The following is a 25,304-nucleotide window of genomic DNA, read 5'->3' as shown; positions in this document are numbered from 1 at the left end:
TGAAGAAGCACTTCGAAAACAAAAAGATAAAATGTGTTCCGTTGCGGTGGCGTCGATGTTATTCGCCGGAAGCTGTCGTACCCTCGCCGTTCCTGCGGCGGCGCGTTCAATTCCCATTTCTCTCATCAAACACCTCACCAACCACGCGTTTCGTTTGCGTTGTCGGAGTTCACACAGCAGTTTCACGGCAATCGCCGGTGAAACTGAATCTTCAACACCCGACGCCGGAAACCTAACAGCTACCTCTTCTTCCAATAGGTACATTCACTATCACTTTCTTTCTGTTGGAACATTCACGCTATTTTCAGCACTTACTTAGGCTCTGTTTGGATAAAAAAAAAACTTATTTGCAGCTTCTTAGCACAAGCCTTATCGTGATAAGCACTTATGAATAAGCTATTTCTATTGCAAAACATAAAATTAAATCAAATTGTTGTCGTATAAGTTATTTTCACAGGCTATCTTGGAGAACTTATGAAAATAAGCTGAAAACAACTTTTGCATAATGTCATAAGCTGTTTTCAAAAGTTTTTTCTAACAGTCTTATGCAACTTATGTCAATAGATAAGCTCAAATAAGTCAATCCGAACAGGCACTTGGTGTTTACATTTCAGCACTTTTCCATTGCTTACACTTTTTTTTCCTTACTTATACTGATGCTTGCTTTTTCTCTAAGTTACCCTAAGTATGATCGATTGCTTCCATGTCCAACACACAAATCTCCACCAAGAATCGAACACTTAGTTGTTACAGAAGAAGGACCTGTATTAGAATACATTTGCAAAACTTTGAATCTTCCTCATTTGTAAGTATGAAGTTCATCTATGAAGTTTTTTGTTAACTTCACGAAAATTGGATTAAACCCTAAGTTTTATTTTGTGAAGGTTTGTTGCAGATTTGATTCAATTTGGAGCTGTGTATTTCGCTCTTGTTTGTCCGAAACCTCCTCCTAATGCTACTGAAGAGCAAATTAGGATTTTCAAAGAAGTAACTGAACCACTGGTTGTGCGAAAAAGGCCTTCTGTCAAAGGAAAAACTATAAGAGAAGCACAGAAAACGTTCCGTGTAACTGATGTGAATCAATTTGTTGAACCAGGAACTTATTTGCGAGTGCACGTGCACCCTAAGCGTTTTCCTAGGTACGTTGAGATGTTCGTTAGATTTGCATTTTCGTTGTTATTATAGAGGCATGATATGATAATGTTACATTTGAAAGTTCTTTTTAGGTGCTATGAGATTGACTGGAGATCAAGGATCATAGCTGTGAAGGAATCATATGTTGTTTTGGATAAACCTGCTGGTACTTCAGTATGTAATCTATCCTACATCATGAACTCAGAAAAGCTATTAACCCCCTTATAGGATACTTATAGAATTGTTATTAAATTTTAGTTCGTAGTCAACAGTGATAAGTCCTGTAAATTTCATACTCCTCTATCCCTATTCATAAGACCCTTTGACACTTTTCAAATATTAAGTCTAGTTGGTAGTGTAACTAATGTGTGCATTTTTTGTATGACTATTACTGAATTACTTTGTGTATAGATGCATTCAATCTTGACTTTTCATATTCCAATACAAATTGGTAGTAGTAAATGTATCTAGAAATTTGTAATGAGGCTTATATTTAGGGACAAACAAATTTTTCAAAGGAGTCTAGTATTAAGGGTGGAGCTATTGCAAAAAATACTAAAATACTCCTACTTGAAATAAAAACACCCCTTATGGTTCCTAATTAGGACCCCTGAATGTCTTCATCAAAGTGTTGAAAGATTGTGTCCAACATTATTGTTTGTCTACACACAAAAGGTGAGATTTTTAATGTGTATTCTGATTCCTAATAGGCTAGTATTAGATTCCTCCTTTCGTTTGATAGGCTTCGAGGTTTACTGACTTGAAGTCCTTATCAAGCAATAATGGTATTGCAAAATACTGTTCAAGTAAAGATAGAGCAATCTCAAGATTTATCGTTTTGGGGCTTGATGTTCAGTAGATGGAGAGAAATTCTGAGCATTGTCTATGAAGTATGTTTACTAGTTTTGAATGAAATAGTGTTAGATTCCTAATTCGGAATGTCAAGAATTTAATATTCTATATGACTTGTCTTGAAATTTATTGATATGACTGCCTAAAGTTTCATTGCAATTTATCATTTTCTAATTTTTGTCAGGTAGGTGGCACTACAGACAACATTGAAGAAAGTTGTGCAACCTTTGCAACTCGTGCCTTGGGATTGACAACACCTTTGATGACTACCCATCAGATTGATAACTGCACAGAAGGCTGGTAATGCCTTTATGTTTAAATAAATTAGTGTTGCTTGTCATTTTGGATTTGATAGAGAATGTAATATGTCGTTATTTACGTGCAGTGTAGTATTGGCTAGGAATAAAGAATATTGCTCTGTCTTTCATGGCAAAATACGGGTAACTCATGAACTTATTTCATAGTTTATACTAGAGCAATCTTCTACTGTTCTACTTATAGAAACATACTCTCACAAGGCATGAGCTTTTGATTTTCATCATGAGATGGAGATTTACTCTTTGAAAGAGTTCTTATCACTTCAAGTGAATGTGCAAATTATTGAATACTAAATTATTATTTTCAGGAGAAAAAAGTGAAGAAGCTCTATCTTGCTCTTGCAGCATCTCCTATACCAACTGGAATCATTAACCACTATATGCGTCCTATTAACATGGCTCCTCGACTTATTTCTGAAGGTAACTACATAAATTGGAGTTCTTAGCTAAGATTGTTTGAGAACTTGAAATAAAATAGTTTAGTAAATATGTGTACTTTCGTTGATTATGTATTATGAGAAACTTCAGTGGGAGAAGCCAACTGCACGATTCATGATATTAGTGACTCAGAAGCATGACTTGTTTGTGACATTAGCTTTGCCTTTGCTTAATATTCAATATTCCACCCCCTGAAAAGACTAAATGCAAAGAGTTGACAATGGAAGACATAGTGATGCGCTTGGGGATAATATATCAGCTTTATACTGCACTAATGAATTGTGATATCATAAAGTTTTGACCATATGATTAAGTTAGGGGCATTAGCCAAGATAGAAATCAGCTACCTAATCAACTTCTATCATTTTTATTTTTGATTGAGTAGAATTTGAATAGGTGTTCACCCACCTAGTGTACTCCAAACAACAACATGATGTGTCAATGGGCAAAGGCATTTCTAGTTTCTTATGTAAAGTTAAACTTTAAATCATTTGTTTCGAGGAGTTGGTAAAAGTTTTCCTGATAAGGGTCTTGTATTGTGATTGAACCCCCGTATATTTATTGAGTGCAGATTTTATCAAGGGATGGCTTCTTTGTCAACTTGAGGTCATAGAATGCAGAAAGATTCCCTGGCCAGCTAGTGTTGTTCAAGATGAGTATTGTGTTGAAGACTGTGGGTGGCCATCTCAAGATTATGCGTATGAATGCAAAATCAACCTTCTTACTGGTCGAACTCATCAGGTCTGTTAGCTGTCTTTTTATGTAATATTTGTATTTTTCTTTTGTTGATTCTTACTCCCCTCCGTTTCACAATACTTGTCGCTTTTGAGGAAATTACACATACCAAGAAATCAAATAAATTTTGTTATTTTTGATGAAATTCTGTGTTTTTTCTATAATACCCTTACCCATTTATTATTTCATTCTATTATTTCTCTCTCTACAATAAATAGATAAGGGTATTATTGATAAACCAATAATTAATGTTGCATTGAAACTTGAAAATGACAAGTAAAGTGAAACAAAATTATTATACAAAAGCGACATGTATTGTGAAACAGAGGGAGTAATACATATGATAGATAAGAATGATCAATTCAAAAAATAATGAAAACATAGTTGATTGATAAATTCTTATCTTCTGGTGAATTGAAAAGTGATTTATTGCCTGCTTTGTTTTCTGTGTTTTCGTGTTACATGCCTTCATGAGCGATAGCCTGTTGACCAGCTGCCTTTAGTAGTGAAGCAATCTGTTGGCTGCTATAAATCACTGTTGTAAAGACAAAATCTATTATTCTAGTAATTGTTGGATCTAATGTTAGGCTATATTTGTGTTAATTGCCAAGGAGTGTTCCAATTTTAAAATATCGCTCCCCTCCACATGTTTTCTGGAAGTTTATATCTTCTATGGTATCAACCAATTCAATTTTCAGATTCTTTTATGTGAACGGCTAACCAGCTGGTTCCCATTTAGTTTAGCACTGTTTAAATTTATAATGAGTGAACAAAGAAAACTTTCTTATATTTCTTTTATCTAATTATCTTTTAGGAAAACAAAACTACGGTTTTTACTGATATAATGACTTCAATTTTAATGCAGATTCGAGCTCAATTTGCTGCTTGTAAGGCACCATTAGTTGGTGATACTATGTATATGCCAGCTGCAATTGCAGAGATGATAAACCCTGGACTTAATCCATTTGGAAAATACAAGAAAGATTTCCCTAGTGAGAGTGAAAAAGAAGCGGCTATTATAAACTGGGTTGCACAACATGGAAAAGAGCCTAGTGTTGCAATTGGACTTCAAGCTTGCCAAATTTCATGGGATGATGATGAACACTTTTACAGAGCTGGTTCACCTTGGTGGAGGTGTTAAAATGCTGGAAATGTGTTTGAGTTGACATATGGCTCAAGTCTGAAGTTATGTTTTAATTTTGCCTCAGTTTTGAGTGAGCATCGCCATTCAAGTTGAAGAGATGTTTTTGCATGCAGACGCAGCTATTCATTCAATTGAAGGAAGATTTGTCATGTATCATTGTTGGTTTCTCCTTTTGCAGTAAGAGTGCAAATTTTTTCTAAGATGGGAGGAGTGCAGTGAGGTTGTGCTAATTTGAAAAGAGGAAACCAAACAAAAAGGGAAAAAGGAGGGACTTCATGAAGGGATGGTGCATGCTGTCACATACCGGTGAGTCCACTCCTGAGCATCCTATTTTATTATAATCAACTCTAAATAGGCAAGCCCGAGGATAGATTATTCACTGGTCAAGACCTCCTTTTACTTGGATATTGATGAATCGAGAAAAATCACAATATTAGATAGTGGTATTTCGAGCTCTCGTCAATCCCTAAGTGTTTGTCTTAGTTTTCTTGTACTCTAGTTGCATGTTGGTATAGAAGCTTTTTGTTTATGCTTGAAAGTTAATATTCATGTTAATGATCATATAGGTTAATGATCGACGGATCCCCTGTCCAGTCATATTTCTAAGTGTCATAACTCATAAGAGGTCTTCATAACATAAAAATGTGGATGAACGGAATTGAGAACTCACCAAATAATAGAGGTTTCACCAATGTCAGCCCTGGAAAAGTTCATTCTATTATAGTAATGTACTTGCTTTCTAATATGCTCGTGTACACTGACGATATCATTCATACTTCTACTTGTAGACAATGAGAAATATTGACTTCTTTACACTTTCAAAGGTGCCATAGATGTCTCACAAAGAAATTTGCAATATTCATTTGTATTATTACTCCTTGAGTTTGAGCTATTCTGTCTACTAAATTATACTACGGAGAAGTCCATTAAGCAAAGCATACCATAAAGCAATAATGTCAAGGAATGTATCAAATAAGTTAGCTTGAAATTTAAGATCTCTGAGAAAGCGAAGAAAAACAAATATCTCCTTGTTTCATGAGACAAAACATGGTGTCGTTGGTGTATGTGAATAAATTATGAAAGTTATTGTCTTAATCCTAATATAATAATAAGTTGAAGTCTCTTAATGTTGAAATTCATCAAAAACTTTGATCTACCGGGTTCTTGAGTCTCGTCCTCTATAGTTTGGTGATGTTATGACCATTTTATAACACCCATAAGTATGAGTAAACATAGGGATGAAATGATTTCAATTCTCGTCCTCTATTGTTGTGTATGAGTAAACATTGGCTCTATCAATAGCTTTATTTTTATAACACCGCAGAGGGGTGTTCTAGATCGAAATTTATTCTAGTAGACTGGTGAAACTTTAACTTCATTTCCTTTCAAATCAACCCTAACATGTAAGCCAGAGCTTTAAATTGCAGAATTAAACAAATCCTTATGAAGAATGGAACAGCATTTTCATTGAATATAGAAGCACAAATCAGACGTGCCAAACTATTGAAAGCTTAGCTGATTAGGACCTGGCATTTATTTCATTTATTTGTACCAAATTGTTTGCACCTGTTTTCCTTTTATCATTTTTCTTGGCGGAAGACTTCTGTTTTATGGTTTGCTATGAATTCCTTGTACCAATTTGCTGATAATCTTGGAGTTCTCTTAAGTGTTGCATAATCAACATGGTGGAGTCCAAATCTTACTGTATATCCTTGTAACCACTCGAAGTTGTCGAGCAAGGACCATGCAAAGTACCCCCTAACATCAGCTCCTTTCCTGATTACATGGTAAATGGCAAAACAAAAAGAAATTGATCTTAATTTATGTATCTTCTGGTAATTCACTAGTCATAAAGCAAAGGGATGACATTGAGCAAATATGAGTTTGAGTTTATATATACAAACAAAAAAGACAGATAGGGTTAAAAGTGACATCAAAGATAGAGATTTGATTTTAGAATGCACTTCATATATCTGGATATTTATCTTGATTTTCATATATCCTACCTTATGGCTTCCAGTAGGGAATACAGATGCCCAGCCATGTAGTTTTTTCTGTCGAAATCATTAAGGTATTGCTCCTCGGTGTTATTTGGGTTGTCCAACTCGCCGTAACCTGAAAACAATTTATTAAAACAGAAACACACAGAAACTCCATCCATTAGAGGATTCACTGTTATACGTACCGTTTTCAGTTATGAACATTGGAGTGTTATTGTATCTGTTTTTTAGATAGGTGACAATTTTCTCCATGCCTTGTGGATAAACATATTGCCAATCAATTGAAGTCTGCATACATGTTAACAGAAGTTTCAGAATTAGGTTGGTAATGCAAAGACAAAATGTTAGTCTCATTAATCATTATGTAAGGTTGAAAATATGTACAGGTTTGCCAATTGGAACACCATCTTTTTCTGCACTCTGTTGGAATAGACCCTCTGTTCTGGTGATCCCTGGCCCCGGTTCACATTTGGAGTAGATGCAGTCCTTGATATAGTAGCTTGCATAGTGATTGATGCCAATAAAATCCAATCCACTCTTCAGTTTCTCTTTATTATTGTTGGAAAATTTGGGTAATATATCTCCTAGAATCTTCTGCATAACTGGAGGGTATTCACCAAATATGATTGGGTCCAAGAGCCTGCTTTGGGTTATAGTTATTATATTAAATACTTATTTAGAGAATGAGCTTGTTTGAAGGTGGGACCAATACGAACACATGTAGTAACGTTCAATTACTTTTTAAAAAAAAATCATTATCGATGTATGTGTCAGTGTCGTTTTCGGTGCTTGTGTGTCATGCTTCATTGTATGGAAGTTGATTAAAAACAAAAAAGGTTGTTTATTGAAGGGAAGGATACCAATTATTGGTGAATGATCTTGCTCTTTCTGTGGCCATCTTGTCTGCCATGGAATTGCTGATGGGTTCATACCAGTCAAAATGCAAGACAATGCCAATTTTACCACCTTGCTCGGCCTGAATATTTCATTCAATACAATTGGAATTAGTATTTCTGATTGTTTTCACTTCCATTTTTAAGCAATATCACTTCACCCTTATCAACGACAATTGTGAAGAACCTTGTCTTAGCATATATAAAGGTGGAATTTAGTAACACTTACTCTAAAACTCTTTCCAAAACTCACTCTCTTATTGAATGAATTTTATGTGGATCCCATCATATTGCAAATGTCTTATGCATAGTGTTGTGTGACTCATGATTTTCATCAAATAAGAGTGAATATTGAAAAGAGTGTTAGAGTGTTTTTAGCCCTACTCTTTTTTTAATGAATAGAATGTTATGTTATAAACTTAAAAGACTACCTGGTATTTAGTTCTATAAATATATGCTGCAGCTGCATGAGATAGGATTATATTGTGAGCCGCCAGATATGGCTCCTTCTCTGAATCTCCTTCACTACAATTTCCAAATGGTTTAGAGCAACGAAATGGCGGAGCTATTCCTTTGCGGTAGCCGTATGTGATCAGATAATCTGGCTCATTGAAGGTTGCCCAGTATTTTACCCTGTCACCAAATGATTTGAAACAAAGGTCTGCTAGATATACGAAATCTTCCCTGTGCATCAATCAAGTATTGATAAATATTAGCTTATGACAAGTAAATAATGACATGTATATGTACAATAAGAAGGGCAATTGATTACTTACTGTGACTCTGGACTTAGCCAACCTCCGTATCTGTCACCAAGTTCTTGAGGTAAATCGAAATGTGACAGTGTTACAAATGGTTGAATTCCTGCAAGTTGTCCAATTCATCAGAGAATCAAAGTGATTAAGTGCACAGAAAGTTATGTTCGATCTTGTATCCACATCTATAAAGTTCTTTTTAAAAGAAAAATATACCACGCACTATATGTACTCTAGTTTTAAATGTAAGCAACAAAACAGCTTACTTTAATTAAAAATAAAAATAGTAGGTAGTCTAATTTAATTTTCTTTAGGTAAAATAAAACAATAACATCCTCCAAAACATCCTGTGTTTCGTAAAATTAAGAGATCATTGGAAAATGAAATTGAAAGGTATTTTGAGTACAATAAAAAAATAGAACTGATTGAAATTTACTTATATTTTGAATCATAAAATTTGATATTTTTTCTTATATTCAAAACAGAAGTGAATACTACTACTAAGAAAAATACAAATGTTAATATGTGGCTGTGTAATTTTAGACAAGTTTTCATGAACTTCTTTTGATCGGTAGGAACCAAAGATAGTACTCTTGTGAATTATAATGCTCACATACGTTGCACACCAATCACTTGTATTTTCAAAAGTAATAACTTTTACATTAAAAATTGTGTAGTTATGATTTTTACATGTGTTTGACTTGTATTTTCAAAACAAACGTTTTTTAAATAAAATGCTAAAAAGTATTTTAAAACATTGTTTAAGCATCCAAAAGCAGTAACTTTTATGTTGAAGATTAATAGAGTGGGATCTCAATGTAAAATTTTCTCACTTATTACTCCATTGACTTTTCTCTATCGACACAAATGGAAATTTTTTTTTTCTGCCCCTATGACCAAAAAAAATGATACATCTGCCCCTAGTTGAAAATTATTATCGTAAATGCCCTTGTTCTTCATTTGAAATGGCGAGCATGTCATTTTTTTCAAACTTCCTCTGCAAGCTTGCAGGCTTTTCCTGTACAATGAATTATTTAAAATTTTCTCTTGTTCTTACTTTGAAATGGCGAGCATGTAAATTTTTTTTTCCCCGTGTTCCATATCTAAAATGGCGAGCATGCCATTATTGTTTTTTAAGTATTTTTTTTCTTGCTGGTCCTTTCAAATGGCGAGCATGCAATAATTTTTTTTTTGAGTATTTTTTGCTGCCATATTCGCTGCACATTTAGGCAAAAGAGGAATGCTTGGGCATTGAAATGGCGAGCATTATGTGTGTACAATTCAAATGGCGAGCACTGCCATGTGCCAATGCATCCATTCATTGTGTTTGCATATTGGAATGCATCCATCCATCCATTTGAAAAAATACACAAAAAAAAGGATGGACAATTGTGTTTGCATAGCGAATATGGCAGCAAAAAATACTCAAAAAAAATAGCCTTTGATAATTATTGCATCCTGTACATTGTGTTTGCATAGCGAATATGGCAGCAAAAAATACTCAAAAAAAAATTATTGCATGCTCGCCATTTGAAAGGACCAGCAAGAAAAAAAATACTTAAAAAACAATAATGGCATGCTCGCCATTTTAGATATGGAACATGGGGAAAAAAAAAATTTACATGCTCGCCATTTCAAAGTAAGAACAAGAGAAAACTTTAAATAATTCATTGTACAGGAAAAGCCTGCAAGCTTGCAGAGGAAGTTTGAAAAAAATGACATGCTCGCCATTTCAAATGAAGAACAAGGGCATTTACGATAATAATTTTCAACTAGGGGCAGATGTATCATATTTTTTTGTCATAGGGGCAGAAAAAAAAAATTTCACAGAAATGCAATCCACATTTTCCTTAGCCCCTTTAGTCTTTAGTAGCAGTATCATCATGGTGTAATTGTTTGTCTTTAGTGCACTAAACAAGCTTTTGTGGGGGCAATATCAAATTGTATGTGGGGTCATCATCTAAATTCATATAGCTACTAGTTACAAAAGTAATGCACAAGTGGGTCAACAGCCTCAATTAGAGCAATGTAGATTCGTGCCTGAGTAATTTAGTGGCCAAAAATTCATCTCATAAGGTGAATAACTGGACTCAGATGATTTTTGTTGACATGGTCGAGTTAATAGTTTTAGTATGCCAGCATTCTTTAATTAATGTGACATTCTCATTAAATAAGAGCTGGAAATAAACCTTTGAGAAGCAAAGCATCTATTAGACGATTGTAGTAATTGATGCCACCAGAATTGACTTCTCCAAATCTGCCTTCTGCAAAAAGGGTATCAAAGTTTACATGAAGAATTGATTTCAAGCAGCTGGTAATATCTAAATTGAGAATAATCAAATTAAGAAGCATACTTGGTAGAACTCTTGCCCATGAAATTGAGAATCTGTAGCTGTTGACTTTCATGGCTTCCATTAGATCAATATCCTCCTATTTTAAGCCACAATAATATTACTACTAATACAAAAATTAGTAGTATTTTTCATTGAGTATGATGATCCTAAAATTTAGAGTATACATTTAGAGTGCATAAATTTCTACCTAATAATCAATCCATGTGAGACCTACTCAAACACTTAAAATGGGAACCTTTTCTGTTAACACTTTCCTATTTTTTTAATGCTCAATCATTAGTTATTTTTATAATTTTCTTTTAAGTTTGAAGATTCATAATACCAGATAGCGATGATATTGGTCAACGGCAATATCTCCATTACTTCCATCCTTTATTTTATCTGCAATAACCAGTTTTAAATCAATAACACCATCTTAAATTTGTTCAGTTACATATTTGTTTAATTATCATCATCATCACCTGGTGTTTTGTGTGTTAAGACATCCCAATCACTTAGTCCTTTTCCATCACTCAAGTAAGCACCTTCATACTGCAAAATGATCATTAATTAAGGAAACCATATTGTAAAAATATAATAGATTGATTATCAATTAACAAGTCACAAAACATGCATACATTTTTTTTTTAAAGAAAGGACAAAACATGCACACATATATGTTATTAATATTAAAAATGAAATTAATCACCTGATAAGCAGAAGAAGCAGTACCAAAGAGGAAGTTGGTGGATAATGGAGATGGATCAAAGCTATTTGATAGAGCTCTTTGAGGACATGTTGAGAATGAGATTAGCAATAAAGAAATAAAGGGTATTTCCACAAACAACGATTTCAGATTTGTATAGAACACCATTGCATAGCATTGTACTTGGCAATTGGCATAGCACTTTTATATTGCCACCCAACCTATGTATTATAGTATTAAGAGACAAAGCGCATGGAATATATTTTTATGTTTAATAAGGAAGAAAAGTCTTTAATTAGTCAAAAAAAAAGGAAGCAAAGTGTTTTCATTCACTCATACTCATACATTGTTCAAAGTTCAAACCTGAAAGTGGAAAAAAGTATACGTATAAGATAAACCGTAGAAAAATAAATAGACTATATCTACAAGCAGACTATTTAAACTAATTTTATAATTTTTTTTTAAGAAGCTAGATTAGTCAACATAAATTGATACTAGGGATAATCGAACTTAAAATCTTAAGGAGGAACGCACTCCAAGGTCTCAAGCCAATATCATCAGACAAACTTAAGTGGGTTTAATTTTATAAATTATAAATAAGAGAAACTTTAAAAGGGAAGTTTTGATGCAATGATAAAGTTGTTTTCATGTGATTAGAAGGTCACAAGTTTAAGTCATGAAAACAACCTCTTGCAGTCTTGTATAGAAAACAAGGTAAGCCTACGTACGGTACACCCCACTCTTATGCAGAAGCTTTATGTACAAGACTGTCTTTTTTTAATAAATAAATAAAGAAACATTAATAACATACTCTTCTCAACACACATTTTTTTATTGATGGAAATTCAGACGAATTAGTTTTTATTAAATCATGTATCCATCATCAGAGGCGAAGCCAAGACCATAATATTGGAGTTCAAACTTTTGAGTTTTTCATATTTTAAGATTAGTGGTGCAAAAAAGGAAGTGATCCAGTTGATTGTTTTACACATGCAAATGCATATCTTTGACCTTTAATATCTTTAATTATGTATTAAAAAAATATAAAAATTTGATATTTTCAAAATATTAATCGAGACAAATCAACATCCTTATTTGTTATGTGAATAGTGTACATAGTAAAAAAGGTCACTTATTTTGATACGAAGAAAGTATTTGTTTTTTCTCAGGTTCACGGGTTTCAGATTGAACAAATTTCCACAAAACCCAATTTCAGGTTTGCAATTTTTTCCCAAAAGGGAAACGCTTTTCCGAAAATCATACCGGAAAACCCATATAAAGTTTTCTGAATTGTATCTATTAAAATAATACAATTTATTTTAGCTAACAGGTAAAAAAACGTTACCATAAATAAAGGATAACATGCAACAACTTTTTGGATGTTGCTATGTTTTTCACCAATAAAAAACTGCTGCCTAATCTTTCTCGGACAAGAAACCAAACCCAAAAATTTAATATACATTTCTATTAAGTTTCCCATTTTGTATTATTCTTTGATTTTTTTTAAGAAGCCAAATTAGTATGAAAACTTAAAAAGAAGTTAGAAACATACTCTAAAGTCTTAGGGCCTGTTTGGTTCAGCTTCTGCCCAGCCAAAAACAATTCTCTACAGTGCCAAAAGCAATTCTAGCCAAAAACAACGTGTTTGGTTTGGCTTTTCAGAATTGCTTTTATCCTCCAAAAGCAATTCTCCATGAAGCTACAAATCCTAGCTTCTAGCTTTTCTAGAATCAATTATAAACAGTAAATATTATATTTTATTATTACAACTTATTATTTTCCTTTATTGCCCTTTATCAATTCTCCTTCTTTATCAATTCTCCTTTAGCTATGTCTATTTTAGTAATTATACATTCAAAAGCAATTCTACATAATTGTATCCAAACATAAATCAGTTTGTTTAATCAATTCTACATAATTGTATCCAAACATAAATCAATTCTCTCAGAATCAATTCTGTCAGAATCAATTCTATCAGAATCAATTCTGTCAGAATCAATTATATTCAAAGCTGAACCAAACACACACTTAAACTAATACCACATAATCAATCCAAATGGGTTGTGTTATTCTTTAAATTAATATGTTTTTGCCAATAGCTAGAAAATCAGATAACAATTTTTATGTGTTCCCATGTTTTTACATAAGTTTTTGGAAATAAAAGTATAAATTAGTAAAAGTTTTCATATTCAAAAATTTATTCTATTTTGTTCTCTTGAATACTTTGAAACAGTCTAAGGAACAAGTGAAGAATTTTGGTTTTATATAATGTCTCAAGCGGTTGTCCAAACTCCAAGAAGCTGCGAAATTTGCAATTCATTATTGGATCTATCAATTTGAATTGTTCTAACTTTCCAATTTATCTTCAATATTTGGTGATTTTGGACAGCAAATTATACAAGTTAATACAAGGAATATGTTGTTGATAGCAATATCAATACCAACATTATCCATCTCAAGGATAATCTTTGTGAAGCCTGCTTCTCATACCAACTCAAAACTATGAATGACTCCTCACCATTCAGCAACATTTGCCATAATGATTCCAATGTTTGCACTAAACCCACTTCACCAATCCACTTTGTCATTTCTACCACAAACCTTTTCTTTAGAAGTTCCAACTCAGGTTTGGTCCATACACCCATCCTTATTAATGTGACAAACTCTCTATAAATAGTCCAGCATTCTTCTTAGACCTTTCCATTTCCAATTCTTCTTCGAAATAGAATTGTTGACCTAATCCCACCTTTAATCTAATTGCAATTAAACAATTTTAGTTCCTCAACTTAAAATTGTTGCCTCCATCTTTACTATTCTAGTATTTGGGAGACTCAAATATTAGAACCATGATACTCACCACTAGGGTGGGGGGGTTAAGGGAAAATTAAGGGGGTTTGTTACACAAGGAACGGTGGCTACTAATAGCTCTCAAGCATCCATCAATCGACAGTTAACTGCCGTTTGACACTTCTGAGATTGGTTGAGACCTTTTTTAAATCGGTTCAGTGTTCCCGATCAGTAGTTAAATAGGTATTCTTCCATGGTCACAAGAACAAATCAATAATGTTTGGACACACACACATAAAAAGATTCTCCTCAAAATACTCAATCATCTTTTTTATCAATTTCCTCTTTATTATTAAAAAATACTTCTTTATGTGTATGTGACCAAACACTATTTATTTGGTCATGTGACCATATTAGAATTTCTCGTAGTTAAAAACCGTTCAACTTTCTTGGAGGCCTAAAGAGCAATTGTCAAAACATTATGCATCAAAATAAAAGTGAAACTAAACCTACAAATTAAACAATTTAGATAGAAGTTGAAGAGTAAACGCATATGTACTCCCCCTTTATTTATTATCTGAAACCTGAGATCATACAAAAACTAATAACAATGACATAACAGAGAAGGTAGAAAATCTACCACAACTGCACATGACTTACCCACACTATTTATTTTTTTTTCAAACACTGACATGTCCCTTATAAAATAAAATTTTCAAATGAGTATACCAAATTAGACTATGACTTTATAGAGAGCTCTCAAATAAGTCTTTGAGATTATGAATGATTCAAAAAAGTTTCTGACTCTATTAAACTCTTAAGTCGACCTCTATGCTCAACCACATACCCTCAATTAAGTCTTTAAAATATAACATTTTACTATCAATTTAAACCTTATATTCAGCCACTTAGTATCAATTTAGTCCCTAACATGTCAGAATGACTAAAATTTGACAAAGTCAAAGACCTTATTGAAATATTTAAAATGGCATTATGGACCGATTTGAGAACAACCTGCTTTAGTAGTTTACTCATTTTCAGATACAAAAAACAACCCTATATGATATTCCACACCGTTCAGAATGGGACATAAACATAATAGTAATTTAACAAATCACATAAAAATATAGCATATACTTGTGCAGTAGTTCACATTTCAACTAACTAATCCATTCATTTACAACCATTTCTAAACACAAACAATAGCATCAAAATCAGTGATTAATCTTTACTCTTGATTCATTTTGAATTGAAGCAAAAAGAAGCAGAAGTTGCAACATTTCAAAATAGTCACTCACTCATTCATGACTTGAGATAAACGGACCTGCAGAATGTTTTGGAGACACTTCACTCTATCCTCCGCTATTTGCATTTCATCTCTGATACTTTCGTATTGCTCTTTGATACCCCTCAAAATCTTCAAAAAATTATCCAACGGAACTGCCTCCTTCTGCCGCAGAAACTCAATAACTACTTTCCACGCCGATTCTTTCTCTTCTTCAGAACCACCACCATTGTCTTCATCAACATTCTCTTCTTCAGCATTGTTTTCTTCTTCATCAAAATCTTCTTCGTCATCTTCATCATCATCATCATAATCATCATCGTCATCTTCTTCTTCTTCATCAAAATCTTCTTCGTCATCATCATCTTCTTCTTCTTCAGCATTGTTTTCTTCTTCATCATCATCTTCATCTTCATCTTCATCAAAATCTTCTTCTTCATCATCATCTTCTTCTTCTTCATCTTCATAATCATCATCTTCTTCTTCATCAAAATCTTCTTCATCATCTACTTCTTCTTCTTCTTCTTCATCAAAATTTTCCTCGTCATCATCTTCTTCATCATCAAAATCCTCTTCATCATCTACTTCTTCTTCACCATCCAAATCCTCTTCTTTTCGAAGCAACTCGGAAGACTTTAATCGTTTAACGGCATCACAAACTAGATACATGATTTCAGTTATCGATATACGAATGTGCTTCTCCAATAAATAACGATCAAAAACAAGTGATTTCCACCATTTGCATACGCACCTCAATTGCAGATAAACGCTTGGTTCAACTCTAGAAAGGATTTCGATAATCAGATCCTCCGGGAGTATCGCGTTCTGTGACTCCGCCGTGGCTTCCGCCATCAGCGCCGTCGTTAGTTTCGATTTTTTTCTTCGGGATTTTAGGGTTTCACGGGTTTATCGATTTAGACAGTGTTTGTTTTCCGTTCGGGTCGGTATGTTCAGCGCTTTCGATTTGGGGCTCCGGTTTTAATGCTCATGTGTAAATAATACTATTTATTTATAGTTTTTTTAGTGAAAAAATGTAGTAACAATCCAATAGAATAGAAATAGTGAAATTTAAATAACAAGTAGACGACCCAAATACAAAGTTTAGGTGTTAGCTATGAAGCACCGATACGCTTAAATAATTACTGAATCGTACAAAATACATATTGAATGTCGTCAATACGTATTGAAAGAGTATCAAAATGTTTTTAATTAAAATAGTAAAATGAAAAATTCTTATATGTCGCCGCCAAGCTGCAATTCTTATACGCTTAAATATTATGATTGTTCAGTTTTTAGTTTTCTCGTCCTTAATTACTATTCTCTAACTTTAATTACATCATGTCTCTAAATTTTGATGCACCCATTTAATTTATTAGCAATTTTTAAGATTTGTTTATTATTATTCGTAATTGTATTTTAAGTTGTGAGTTTGGTTTATGTAAGATAATTTTTTGGTGGTTGGTTTATGTAAGATAATGAATCGCAATTTTTATTTTATTTCAATTACCCAAAATTTTGAGTTTAGTTTGAAATTCACCACTCCCCTTGAGTTTGTGTTATAATTTTAGTCTATTTTTTTAATAAATATTTTTATTTGAATTATGCACATATCTCTTATTGAATTCGTGTAAGATTATAAAAAAAAAAAAAAATTAATGATATGACAGAAATGTACTGGTCAGAGCGATATCTCTTACGTATTGAATAATCCAGTTGAAAATTTCAACGGGGTAGCAATAGCAATAGCATAACAAACCTTTTTCTATGAAATTATAGTCTGCATACACCACCAAATTGATTAAACTAATCATGTTTCGTCACATACCATTGGCAGATCAGCAAAAATTAATAGCAAAATTTTCTTGACTTTTGAGAAGAAAACACCATAATTCAATAATATTCATATGATCGGAATAGTATAATTGCAAGTAAGCAGCTAGCAATATGAGATGATAGTTAAATGGCAGAAACTGCAGTATTGTTTGCCCTGGAGGAAGTATTCCAATTTCTAAAACAAGAAACAAATCTTCTTAGAGGTGTACACAGAGAATTTTCAGACATCAAAGATGAACTTGAGAGCATTCAAGTCTTCCTCAAAGATGCGGACAGAAGAGCTACGGATGAAGCAGACACCAATGATGGAATAAGAACTTGGGTTAAGCAGCTGAGAGAAGCATCATTTCGCATTGAAGATGTCATCGATGAATACCTTTGGCTGAGGCACGGGGTCAAACCTCCTGGATGTGGAGCATTAGTCTGCAAGATTGCAAATCAAATCAAAACCTTGATTCCCCATCATCAGATAGCATCTGAGATTCAGGACATTAAGCAGTCAATTCGTGGAATCAAGGAAAGAAGTGAGAGGTATAACTTTCAAATTTCACATGAAGCAGGATCGTCAAGCAGCAGCAGCAGTACGAGAGAGACAGAAAATGGAAGATGGCGTGATCCTCGACTATCTGCCCTTTTCATTGAAGAAACTGAAATTGTAGGATTCGAAGGCCCGAGAGAGGAATTAATTGGTTGGTTATTGGAGAGTGCAGCTGAGCGCACTGTGATTTCAGTGGTAGGAATGGGAGGTATAGGAAAAACCTCTCTCGCCAAGCTAGTTTTTGACAGCCAAAAGGTAACAACACAATTTGATTGTCGTGCTTGCATCGCAGTTTCTCAATCTTACACTGTGAGAGGGTTACTGATACACATGATGGAGCAATTTTGTCGGGAAACTGAAGACCTTCTTCCGCAAAAGTTGCACAATATGGATGACAAGTCACTGGTTATAGAAGTAAGGCAATACCTGCAACATAAGAAGTATTTGATATTCTTTGATGATGTATGGCAAGAAGATTTTTCCGACCAGGTTGATTTCGCCATACCTAATAATAATAAAGGTAGCAGGATCATAATCACCACTAGAATGAGGCATGTTGCAGAATTTTTCAAGAAATCCTTTTTAGTTCATGTTCACAACCTGCAACTCTTGCCTCCAAACAAAGCATGGGAACTCTTCTGCAAAAAAGTATTTAGATTTGAACCTGGTGGGCATTGTCCACCTGAGCTTGAGGCGGTATCAAAAGAAATTGTTAAAAAATGCAAGCAGCTTCCTCTAGCAATTGTAGCCATTGGTGGTCTACTTTCAACAAAATCTAAAACATTGATTGAATGGCAAAAGGTGAAACAAAATCTGAGCCTAGAGTTGGAACGTAATGCCCATTTAACGAGTCTAACAAAGATTTTGTCACTTAGTTATGATGGCTTGCCTTACTACTTGAAACCATGCATTTTGTATTTTGGAATATATCCAGAGGACTATTCTATTAATCATAAGAGATTAACTCGACAATGGATAGCTGAAGGGTTTGTTAAATTTGATGAGAGACAGACTCCAGAGCAAGTTGCAGAGGAGTACTTGTCAGAATTGATTCACAGAAGTCTGGTCCAGGTCTCAAGTGTTGGCTTTGAAGGGAAAGTTCAGACATGTCAAGTCCATGATTTACTGCGGGAAGTGATCATTAGAAAAATGAAGGATTTAAGTTTCTGTCATTGTGTGTATGATCATAGTGAGTCAACTGTAGATGGAAAAACTAGGCGCCTCTCTATATCCGCTAGTCCCAACAATTTGTTGAAGAGCACTAACAATTCACTTATTCGTGCTATTCATGTTTTTGAAAAAGGTGGATCATTGGAGCATTTCATGGGCAAACTGTGTTCTCGGTCTAGGATTTTGAAGGTACTTGACATTCGAGGTGCATCGCTGAATCATATTCCTAAAAATTTGGGCAATCTTTTTCACTTAAGGTACATAAACCTAAGTTATACTAATGTACATGCTCTTCCTAAATCTATTGGTGAACTACATAACTTAGAGACATTGGATTTAAGAGAAACACTTGTGCATGAACTACCACATGAAATAAACAAGCTGACAAAACTACGACATCTTCTTGTTCTTCATCGTAACTATGAAGCAAAGTATTCGCTTTTAGGCTTTACAACTGGTGTGCGGATGGAAAAAGGTATTAAAAACCTGACTTCCCTACAAAATCTTTATTATGTAGAGGTAGATCATGGGGGGGTAAATCTCATTCAAGAGATGAAAATGTTAAGGCAGTTAAGGAGGTTAGGTTTAAGGCATGTAAGAAGAGAACACGGGAATGCCTTATGTGATGCAGTAGTAGAAATGAAATACCTTGAAAATCTTAATATCACCACAATAGTTGAAGATGAAACAATTAATTTGAACTCTGTCTCATTTCCACCCCAACTTCAGCGACTTCATTTGAAAGCTAAACTAGATGCATTGCCTGATTGGATTCCAAAACTTGAGTATCTTGTTGAGATAAAGCTGGCTTTATCGAAGTTGAAAGAAGATTCACTACAGTCCCTGAAAAACTTGCCAAATCTGTTGAAGTTCTCTTTGTGGGACAATGCCTATGATGGTGAAATTTTGCATTTTCAGAATGGAGGGTTTCTGAAATTGAAGAAACTCAATCTCAGTCGCTTGAATAGAGTAAATTCCATTGTTATAGACAAAGGAGCTTTGCTTTCTCTTGAACATATTATAATGGAGAAAATCCCCCAAGTAAAGGAGGTACCCTGTGGCATCAAGCAGTTGGAGAAACTCAGAGATATTTACTTCACTGATATGCCAGCTGAATTTGCTGAGAGCATTGATCCGAACAAAGGACAATACTACTGGATTATCAAGCATGTACCTATTGTATTCATTCGCCACTGGATTGGTCCAAATATACTTGATTATGATATTCACACTATTCACTCATCCTCCAAGGAGTCACAAACAAATTGACAATGCTTTGGTGTCTAGTAAGGTTCAATATATGAAGGTACCTTTCCTCTAATCACACAATGTTTGTATATCTTTTTATTAGGCACTGTAGAAAGGGAGGGATCATTCAATATAATTTGGTTTAGAATTTTCATATAAAGTATTCTTGAACTATCATTCAATATAATTTTATAGTGATGCTTCATTTAAGTTTAATTAAGTTGACAATTGTATATGAGATAACTGACTCAATTTTTGTGTGTCAATGTGGACAGAAATCAGGAGTCTCCATGTTACAGTTCAAAGATGATGCATTTTGTTCTTCATTCCATCTATAGTTCTGCAATAACAAAGAAAAATGTGTATTCCATTCACAGAGTGACTGTGGCTTTTATTTTTATTTTTGTTATTTGTGGTGTTGTATAATTTGGCTGTGGAATTTTTTCATTCAAAACCTTGTAAATGAGACCTATATATGGACTCCATTGAGAGATATCATTTTGGTATTTCTTTCCTATATATTTTCCATATGTGGTGTTTAAGATTGGTCGGAGCTTTTCTTCAATCCTTGTAATAACCAAAACCTCTTCTTATTTGTTAACCAAGAATGATTCTACATTTCTACTAATACTATCATTTATCTAGATGTAGATTTCGACGCCTAGTTGATTTGAAGTATATCACGAGTGCACTGTCTCAGCCAGCCGGTTTCATCCATACATCATCTCCTCATTAATTTTGCAAACTGAAAAGAAAAACTGATATGATCTCTAAACTGCCCCCTGCGGCAGGTGATTTCAGCTCTATGTGACTTCCTAACCAACTATTTATTTATTTATAAATTCAAGTCAGACACTTCGGCCTTCATCTACGAATCAGGTTCCATCATTGCATATTTTCGAATATGACTCACTTGCTGCCACAACAATCTCTTCAAAACACTCCGGTCTTTCAACACACTATGTGCTGAAACTATCCTGACTTGCACTGGACCCTTCCTAAATTAACAAGACTACATTAAGCAATTTAATATATGGGTTACTAAGGCTGATTCTAAACCGATTCAAGACCAATGACCTCTTTCCTTCTCTTCTGCTGCTAACATTTAACATAATCGTATTTCAAAGTCTGGTTGGTTCATTTCAATATCTTTCAATCAACTGCTCATTTGTTCATTTCCTATCAAAAAATTGTTTCAGCATATGCAACCTCAAGTTTCGGTCCATATGCAAGCATTGAAACCTAATCTATGATGTCTTAAATCAACCGTGTCAAAGAATCCTAAGCTTACAACATTTGGTAATGCTGGAAGGGTTTTGGAAGGAGACACTCAATTCAAGAAAGAAGATCAAAGGGAGCCTACATCATTTACTTTGGTCCCAACGCTCTTTCATGGTCTTGTAAAAAGCAACCAATGGATGGTAGATTCCTAAACAGTGGCTGAATACACAGTCACAGGTTACAATCACGGCATAAATACTATGGTTCTAGTAGCTACTCAAAGAACCTGGTATTCCAATTGATACACGAACGAATCATCAACTCAGTAGAGAGACAACTTATGTGCTACTTATATGTGAGCGAACTCCTTGTCACATCACATAGCTATAGATTATGATTTTGTGTGATTTAGTGGTAGCCAAGCAGCTTAAAGTTTCTGACACTCTATCTTCTTACAAGTTACCATCCAAAAAACCTCTTTACTAAACCTCTTTCGCTATACATTTACACAACTTATATGCACTCGAACAATTTGATATTTCTAGTCACACCCCGAAGATGTATGGGTACACACCCAAATCTATTTAAAAATTAATTTTAATACCAAAATTGCCCTTGCTCATATACATTTTCCAAAAATCCACTCTAAATCTTCAACATAATAGTTAAAAACCAGTTCCTGCTAAATCAATTTCCAACACTTATTCAAAAAATCAGAAATTAAACAGTTGTAAACTACACAGTTCCTGAGGCTTATTTAGAAGTCATGCTACTCGGAATAATGAAGAGCTTCGAAATGTCTCGTCCTAAACTACACAACAATGCACGTATGATGTCTCGAATCAACCATGCACATGGATTTCATCTCACCAAGTCAGAGAATAGTAAGCTTACAGTTACGTAGTTCTGTGGTCCTGATGGGGGAGGAGACACTCAAGAGTCAATATAGAAAATCATTAGGAGCCTACATTATTTACTTTGATGCCAATGCACTTTCTCGTTCAATTTAGAGGCCGCCTAGCCGCTCAAAACTACTCACGTTCCAACATCCAACAAGTTACCAACATGAATGCTTTCTTTGCTCGATTACCATCTCAGCTCATCCAAAGCCTATACTATTCTTAGGAAGAGTACAAAGTTGATCCTTGCATTGAACTCTAAATACTAGATCTAGATGAAACTTCTTCGATCTCTTTCAACAAGGAGGAACTTACTATTAAAATTATTTTAGAGTTCCAAATAGCAAGGAAACAATTGAGAAGGAACTTAGCTCCAAATGACAGGCCTCTTTGGGCGGTATTTTCTCAATCATAGCTTCTCTCATTGACAGACTAGCAATTCAATCATTTCCTCGTAAGAATAGAATAATCAAGGTTTTAAAACTCGAGAGTTTACCTCAACTCGTTTTACCTAGGTACGAGTTTACCTAAAATTAAAATTATATAAAGTTTATTATACATGGCATATGTAAGATAATATAAATATTGTAAAAAGGTCAATAGTGCAAAATATGACTTAATTATAAAGGAAAAGTATACCAAACCACCATAATAAAACGTTATACTCAACTTAGCATCAAAATACAAAATTAACTCGCAAAATCATAAATATTGTGTGTTGTGTTGTTCGTTTCAGAAGAAACAAAGACAAGGCAAGGCAAGAGAATGTTAATTGTAAAGGCAATGCAAGTACTTTGGGCTACTAGGCTTGAAAAAATGAATTGTATTTTAACAGAAAACGGACCTAGAAAAAATGTCCCAAAACGAGAAAAAAAAAGTGTTTTTTAAGTGTTAACTCGTAAACTAGGATGATTTTACCTTTACTGACTTTACCACATGTTAACTCACTCAAACTCGTCAAATATTCTGATTTCAGCGAAAAACGATTTTACCTCAGTATTGACACGATTTTGACACCTAAAAACGTAAACTCGGTCGAGTTTACGAGTTAACACTCGATTTCTAGTCCCTTGGATTACCTCTGATCTGTACATCTAAGTCGGAGAATAATGTTTTTATGCAGATGTTCTAGCTTGTATTTTTCCGGCTTGTATAAAAACTGGCTTGTATTAGAAAATCTAATACTTAAAATAAATTTTCTGGCTTGTAATTTTTATAATTAGTATATTTTTACTAACAGCTAAAAAACAGTTGTCATAGAGAAACCAAACCAGAAAATTTTATATAACATTTCTGAAAAACTTATATTAAGTTTTCCGAATTGTATTATTCTTTGAATTAATACGTTTTTGTCAACGGCTAGAGAACCACCGTCATAGATCGTAATAGATAACAACTTTTAGGTGTTGCCATGTTTTTACATAAGTTTTTACAGGAATTTGTTGTTGATAGCAATAACAATACTAACATTATCCATCTCAAGGATAATCTTTGTGAAGCCTGCCTCCCAGGCCAACTCAAAACCATGAATGACTCCTCACCATTCAGTAACATTTGCCATAATGATTCCAATGTTTGCACTAAACCCACTTAAGATACAATCCATTTTGTCATTTCATTTCTACCCCTATCATTTCCTTTAGGCTTTGTTTGCGAGTTTGGAGGGGAGGGGAAGGAGGGGAGGGGAAATGAAGGCTTTGAGGGGTGGAAAATATGAGGGAAAATGGAGAAATCTTTCAAAAAATTTAAAAGAGTGGTTTTTTAGAGAATGATAAATCAATGCATATGATTACTATATTTTTAATTTTAAAATTAATATAACAACATAGATTAAATTTGAAGAATTCATATAAACCCTCCGAAACCCCCCAAAACCCTCCTCCAATACAATTTTTTAGTTCCCCCAAATGAGGAGGGTTTAGTATTATGAAGAAAAGTTAACCCCCCAAAGCCCTCCCCTCCCATTTTCCTTTATTTCTTCCACTTGCTCATTCCTTTTTTCCAAGCCTTCCCCTCCCTTCCCCTCCAAACTCGCAAACAAAGCCTTAGAAGTTCCATCCACATTCAAGATTCTGCTTCGACCTTTCCAATTTCAAACCTATTTTCAAGGAGAATTGTTGACCTAATCCCACTCTCAAGTATTGCGCGCAATTAAACAATTGTAGTTCCTCAATCTTAAATTGCACAATTTCGGTTCCTAAATCTCTTAAATTTAACAATTCAATTTATCAAAAAATGAAACAATTCACATTAAAATATAGCAAGAATAATGCTGAGGTCAAAAAAGCATCACATTCAATTAACTAATCCATTCATTTACAATTACAACCATTTGAGCAAGAAACAAACTCTGATTTCTGAACACAAACCTAATAGCATCAAAATCACTAATTAACTTTTACTCTTCTTCATTGTGAATTCAGATTAAATTGAAGCAATCAAAATATAAAGATGAAGATGAAGATCTTGCTGACTTGAGACAAACCTGCGCATAGTTTTGGAGACATTTCGTTCTATCTTCCACAGCTTGCATGTCATCTCTGATACTTTTGTATTTCCCTTTCAAATACCTCAAAACCTTCAAAAGATTATCCAACGGAGCTACCTCCTTCTCCTCGCGTATCTTAGCAATTACTGGCCAATAAGTTTCCATGTCTAATTAGCCATGTCGTCACGTCCCTTTGTCATATAATTTTCCAATAGACAATCTATAAGTAATAATGTTAAGCATCCCACATAAACAAAGGATTTGTACTTATATTTATTTTTGTGCAAAGGATAGTGAATTATTATTATTATAGTAAGAGACAGAGTACTGCTTATGTGATGTTTATAGAACAAGAAAAGTAAATACTCTATGTACTTTGTACTTAAAACTCGGTGCTGAGAGTGTGTGTGATACAGGAACAACAAAACAAAAAGCCCGCGAAAAGTATAGTGTAAAATATAGATAAGATATTTATCTGGCTCGTTTGAAAGTAAAAACATGATAGATGTTATGTTAGTAATCATGGAA

At 33.9% G+C, this 25,304-nt stretch overlaps 4 protein-coding genes across 6 annotated transcripts; 2 read left to right on the top strand and 2 right to left on the bottom strand.

Annotated features, from left to right (window-relative positions):
• The first annotated feature begins 1 nt into the window (after nt 1).
• Nucleotides 2–7,222, top strand: LOC146944553 (RNA pseudouridine synthase 6, chloroplastic-like). Of its 3 annotated transcripts, none has more exons than XR_015025964.1 (10): nt 2–258; nt 677–805; nt 885–1,139; nt 1,227–1,308; nt 2,171–2,286; nt 2,372–2,426; nt 2,612–2,723; nt 3,313–3,482; nt 4,342–4,926; nt 7,007–7,222. XR_015025964.1 is itself a non-coding variant. In XM_085742913.1 (9 exons), the coding sequence occupies exons 1-9, from the start codon at nt 32–34 to the stop codon at nt 4,615–4,617; spliced, it is 1,422 nt and encodes a 473-aa protein (XP_085599039.1). In that variant the 5' UTR covers nt 2–31; the 3' UTR covers nt 4,618–5,494. The 3 variants fall into 3 exon arrangements, 1 of the variants encoding a protein (XP_085599039.1); XR_015025963.1 differs by lacking the exon at nt 7,007–7,222 and adding an exon at nt 5,187–5,494; XM_085742913.1 differs by lacking the exon at nt 7,007–7,222 and having other exon boundaries at nt 4,342–5,494.
• Nucleotides 5,980–11,507, bottom strand: LOC146944552 (beta-glucosidase 46-like). The gene is made up of 12 exons (XM_085742909.1): nt 11,311–11,507; nt 11,084–11,153; nt 10,945–11,003; nt 10,623–10,698; nt 10,458–10,532; nt 8,290–8,377; nt 7,945–8,197; nt 7,481–7,596; nt 7,005–7,260; nt 6,806–6,908; nt 6,627–6,735; nt 5,980–6,396 (listed from the first exon to the last, which is right to left on the bottom strand). The coding sequence occupies exons 1-12, from the start codon at nt 11,473–11,475 to the stop codon at nt 6,201–6,203; spliced, it is 1,566 nt and encodes a 521-aa protein (XP_085599035.1). The 5' UTR covers nt 11,476–11,507; the 3' UTR covers nt 5,980–6,200.
• Nucleotides 11,508–15,190: 3,683 nt separating this feature from the next.
• LOC146944551 (uncharacterized) lies at nt 15,191–16,355 on the bottom strand. Its single transcript, XM_085742916.1, has one exon. It carries the CDS (start codon nt 16,229–16,231, stop codon nt 15,389–15,391), a length of 843 nt encoding a protein of 280 aa, XP_085599042.1. The 5' UTR covers nt 16,232–16,355; the 3' UTR covers nt 15,191–15,388.
• Nucleotides 16,356–17,059: 704 nt separating this feature from the next.
• LOC146944550 (disease resistance protein RPM1-like) lies at nt 17,060–20,796 on the top strand. The gene is made up of 2 exons (XM_085742906.1): nt 17,060–20,226; nt 20,444–20,796. Exon 1 carries the CDS (start codon nt 17,340–17,342, stop codon nt 20,187–20,189), a length of 2,850 nt encoding a protein of 949 aa, XP_085599032.1. The 5' UTR covers nt 17,060–17,339; the 3' UTR covers nt 20,190–20,226; nt 20,444–20,796.
• Nucleotides 20,797–25,304: the final 4,508 nt, after the last annotated feature.

This window comes from Medicago sativa, chromosome 2 (assembly GCF_051527215.1).
Source record: "Medicago sativa cultivar Bolivia chromosome 2, Bolivia_mono, whole genome shotgun sequence".
In the NCBI taxonomy this organism is placed as follows: Eukaryota; Viridiplantae; Streptophyta; class Magnoliopsida; order Fabales; family Fabaceae; genus Medicago; species Medicago sativa.
Note: the sequence above shows the minus strand (reverse complement) of the source record. Positions and strands in the feature narration are given on the sequence as shown.

Coding starts and splice junctions, on each gene's coding strand:
- LOC146944550 (XM_085742906.1), top strand. CDS start 17,340: ATGGCAGAAACTGCAGTATTGTTTGCCCTGGAGGAAGTATTCCAATTT.
- LOC146944552 (XM_085742909.1), bottom strand. CDS start 11,475: ATGGTGTTCTATACAAATCTGAAATCGTTGTTTGTGGAAATACCCTTT. Junction 8,198..8,289: donor TGGCTAAGTCCAGAGTCACA/GTAAGTAATCAA, acceptor ATTGATGCACAG/GGAAGATTTCGTATATCTAG. Junction 6,397..6,626: donor TCCCTACTGGAAGCCATAAG/GTAGGATATATG, acceptor CCATGTAATCAG/GAAAGGAGCTGATGTTAGGG.
- LOC146944553 (XM_085742913.1), top strand. CDS start 32: ATGTGTTCCGTTGCGGTGGCGTCGATGTTATTCGCCGGAAGCTGTCGT. Junction 1,140..1,226: donor CACCCTAAGCGTTTTCCTAG/GTACGTTGAGAT, acceptor AGTTCTTTTTAG/GTGCTATGAGATTGACTGGA. Junction 2,427..2,611: donor TCTTTCATGGCAAAATACGG/GTAACTCATGAA, acceptor TATTATTTTCAG/GAGAAAAAAGTGAAGAAGCT.
- LOC146944551 (XM_085742916.1), bottom strand. CDS start 16,231: ATGGCGGAAGCCACGGCGGAGTCACAGAACGCGATACTCCCGGAGGAT.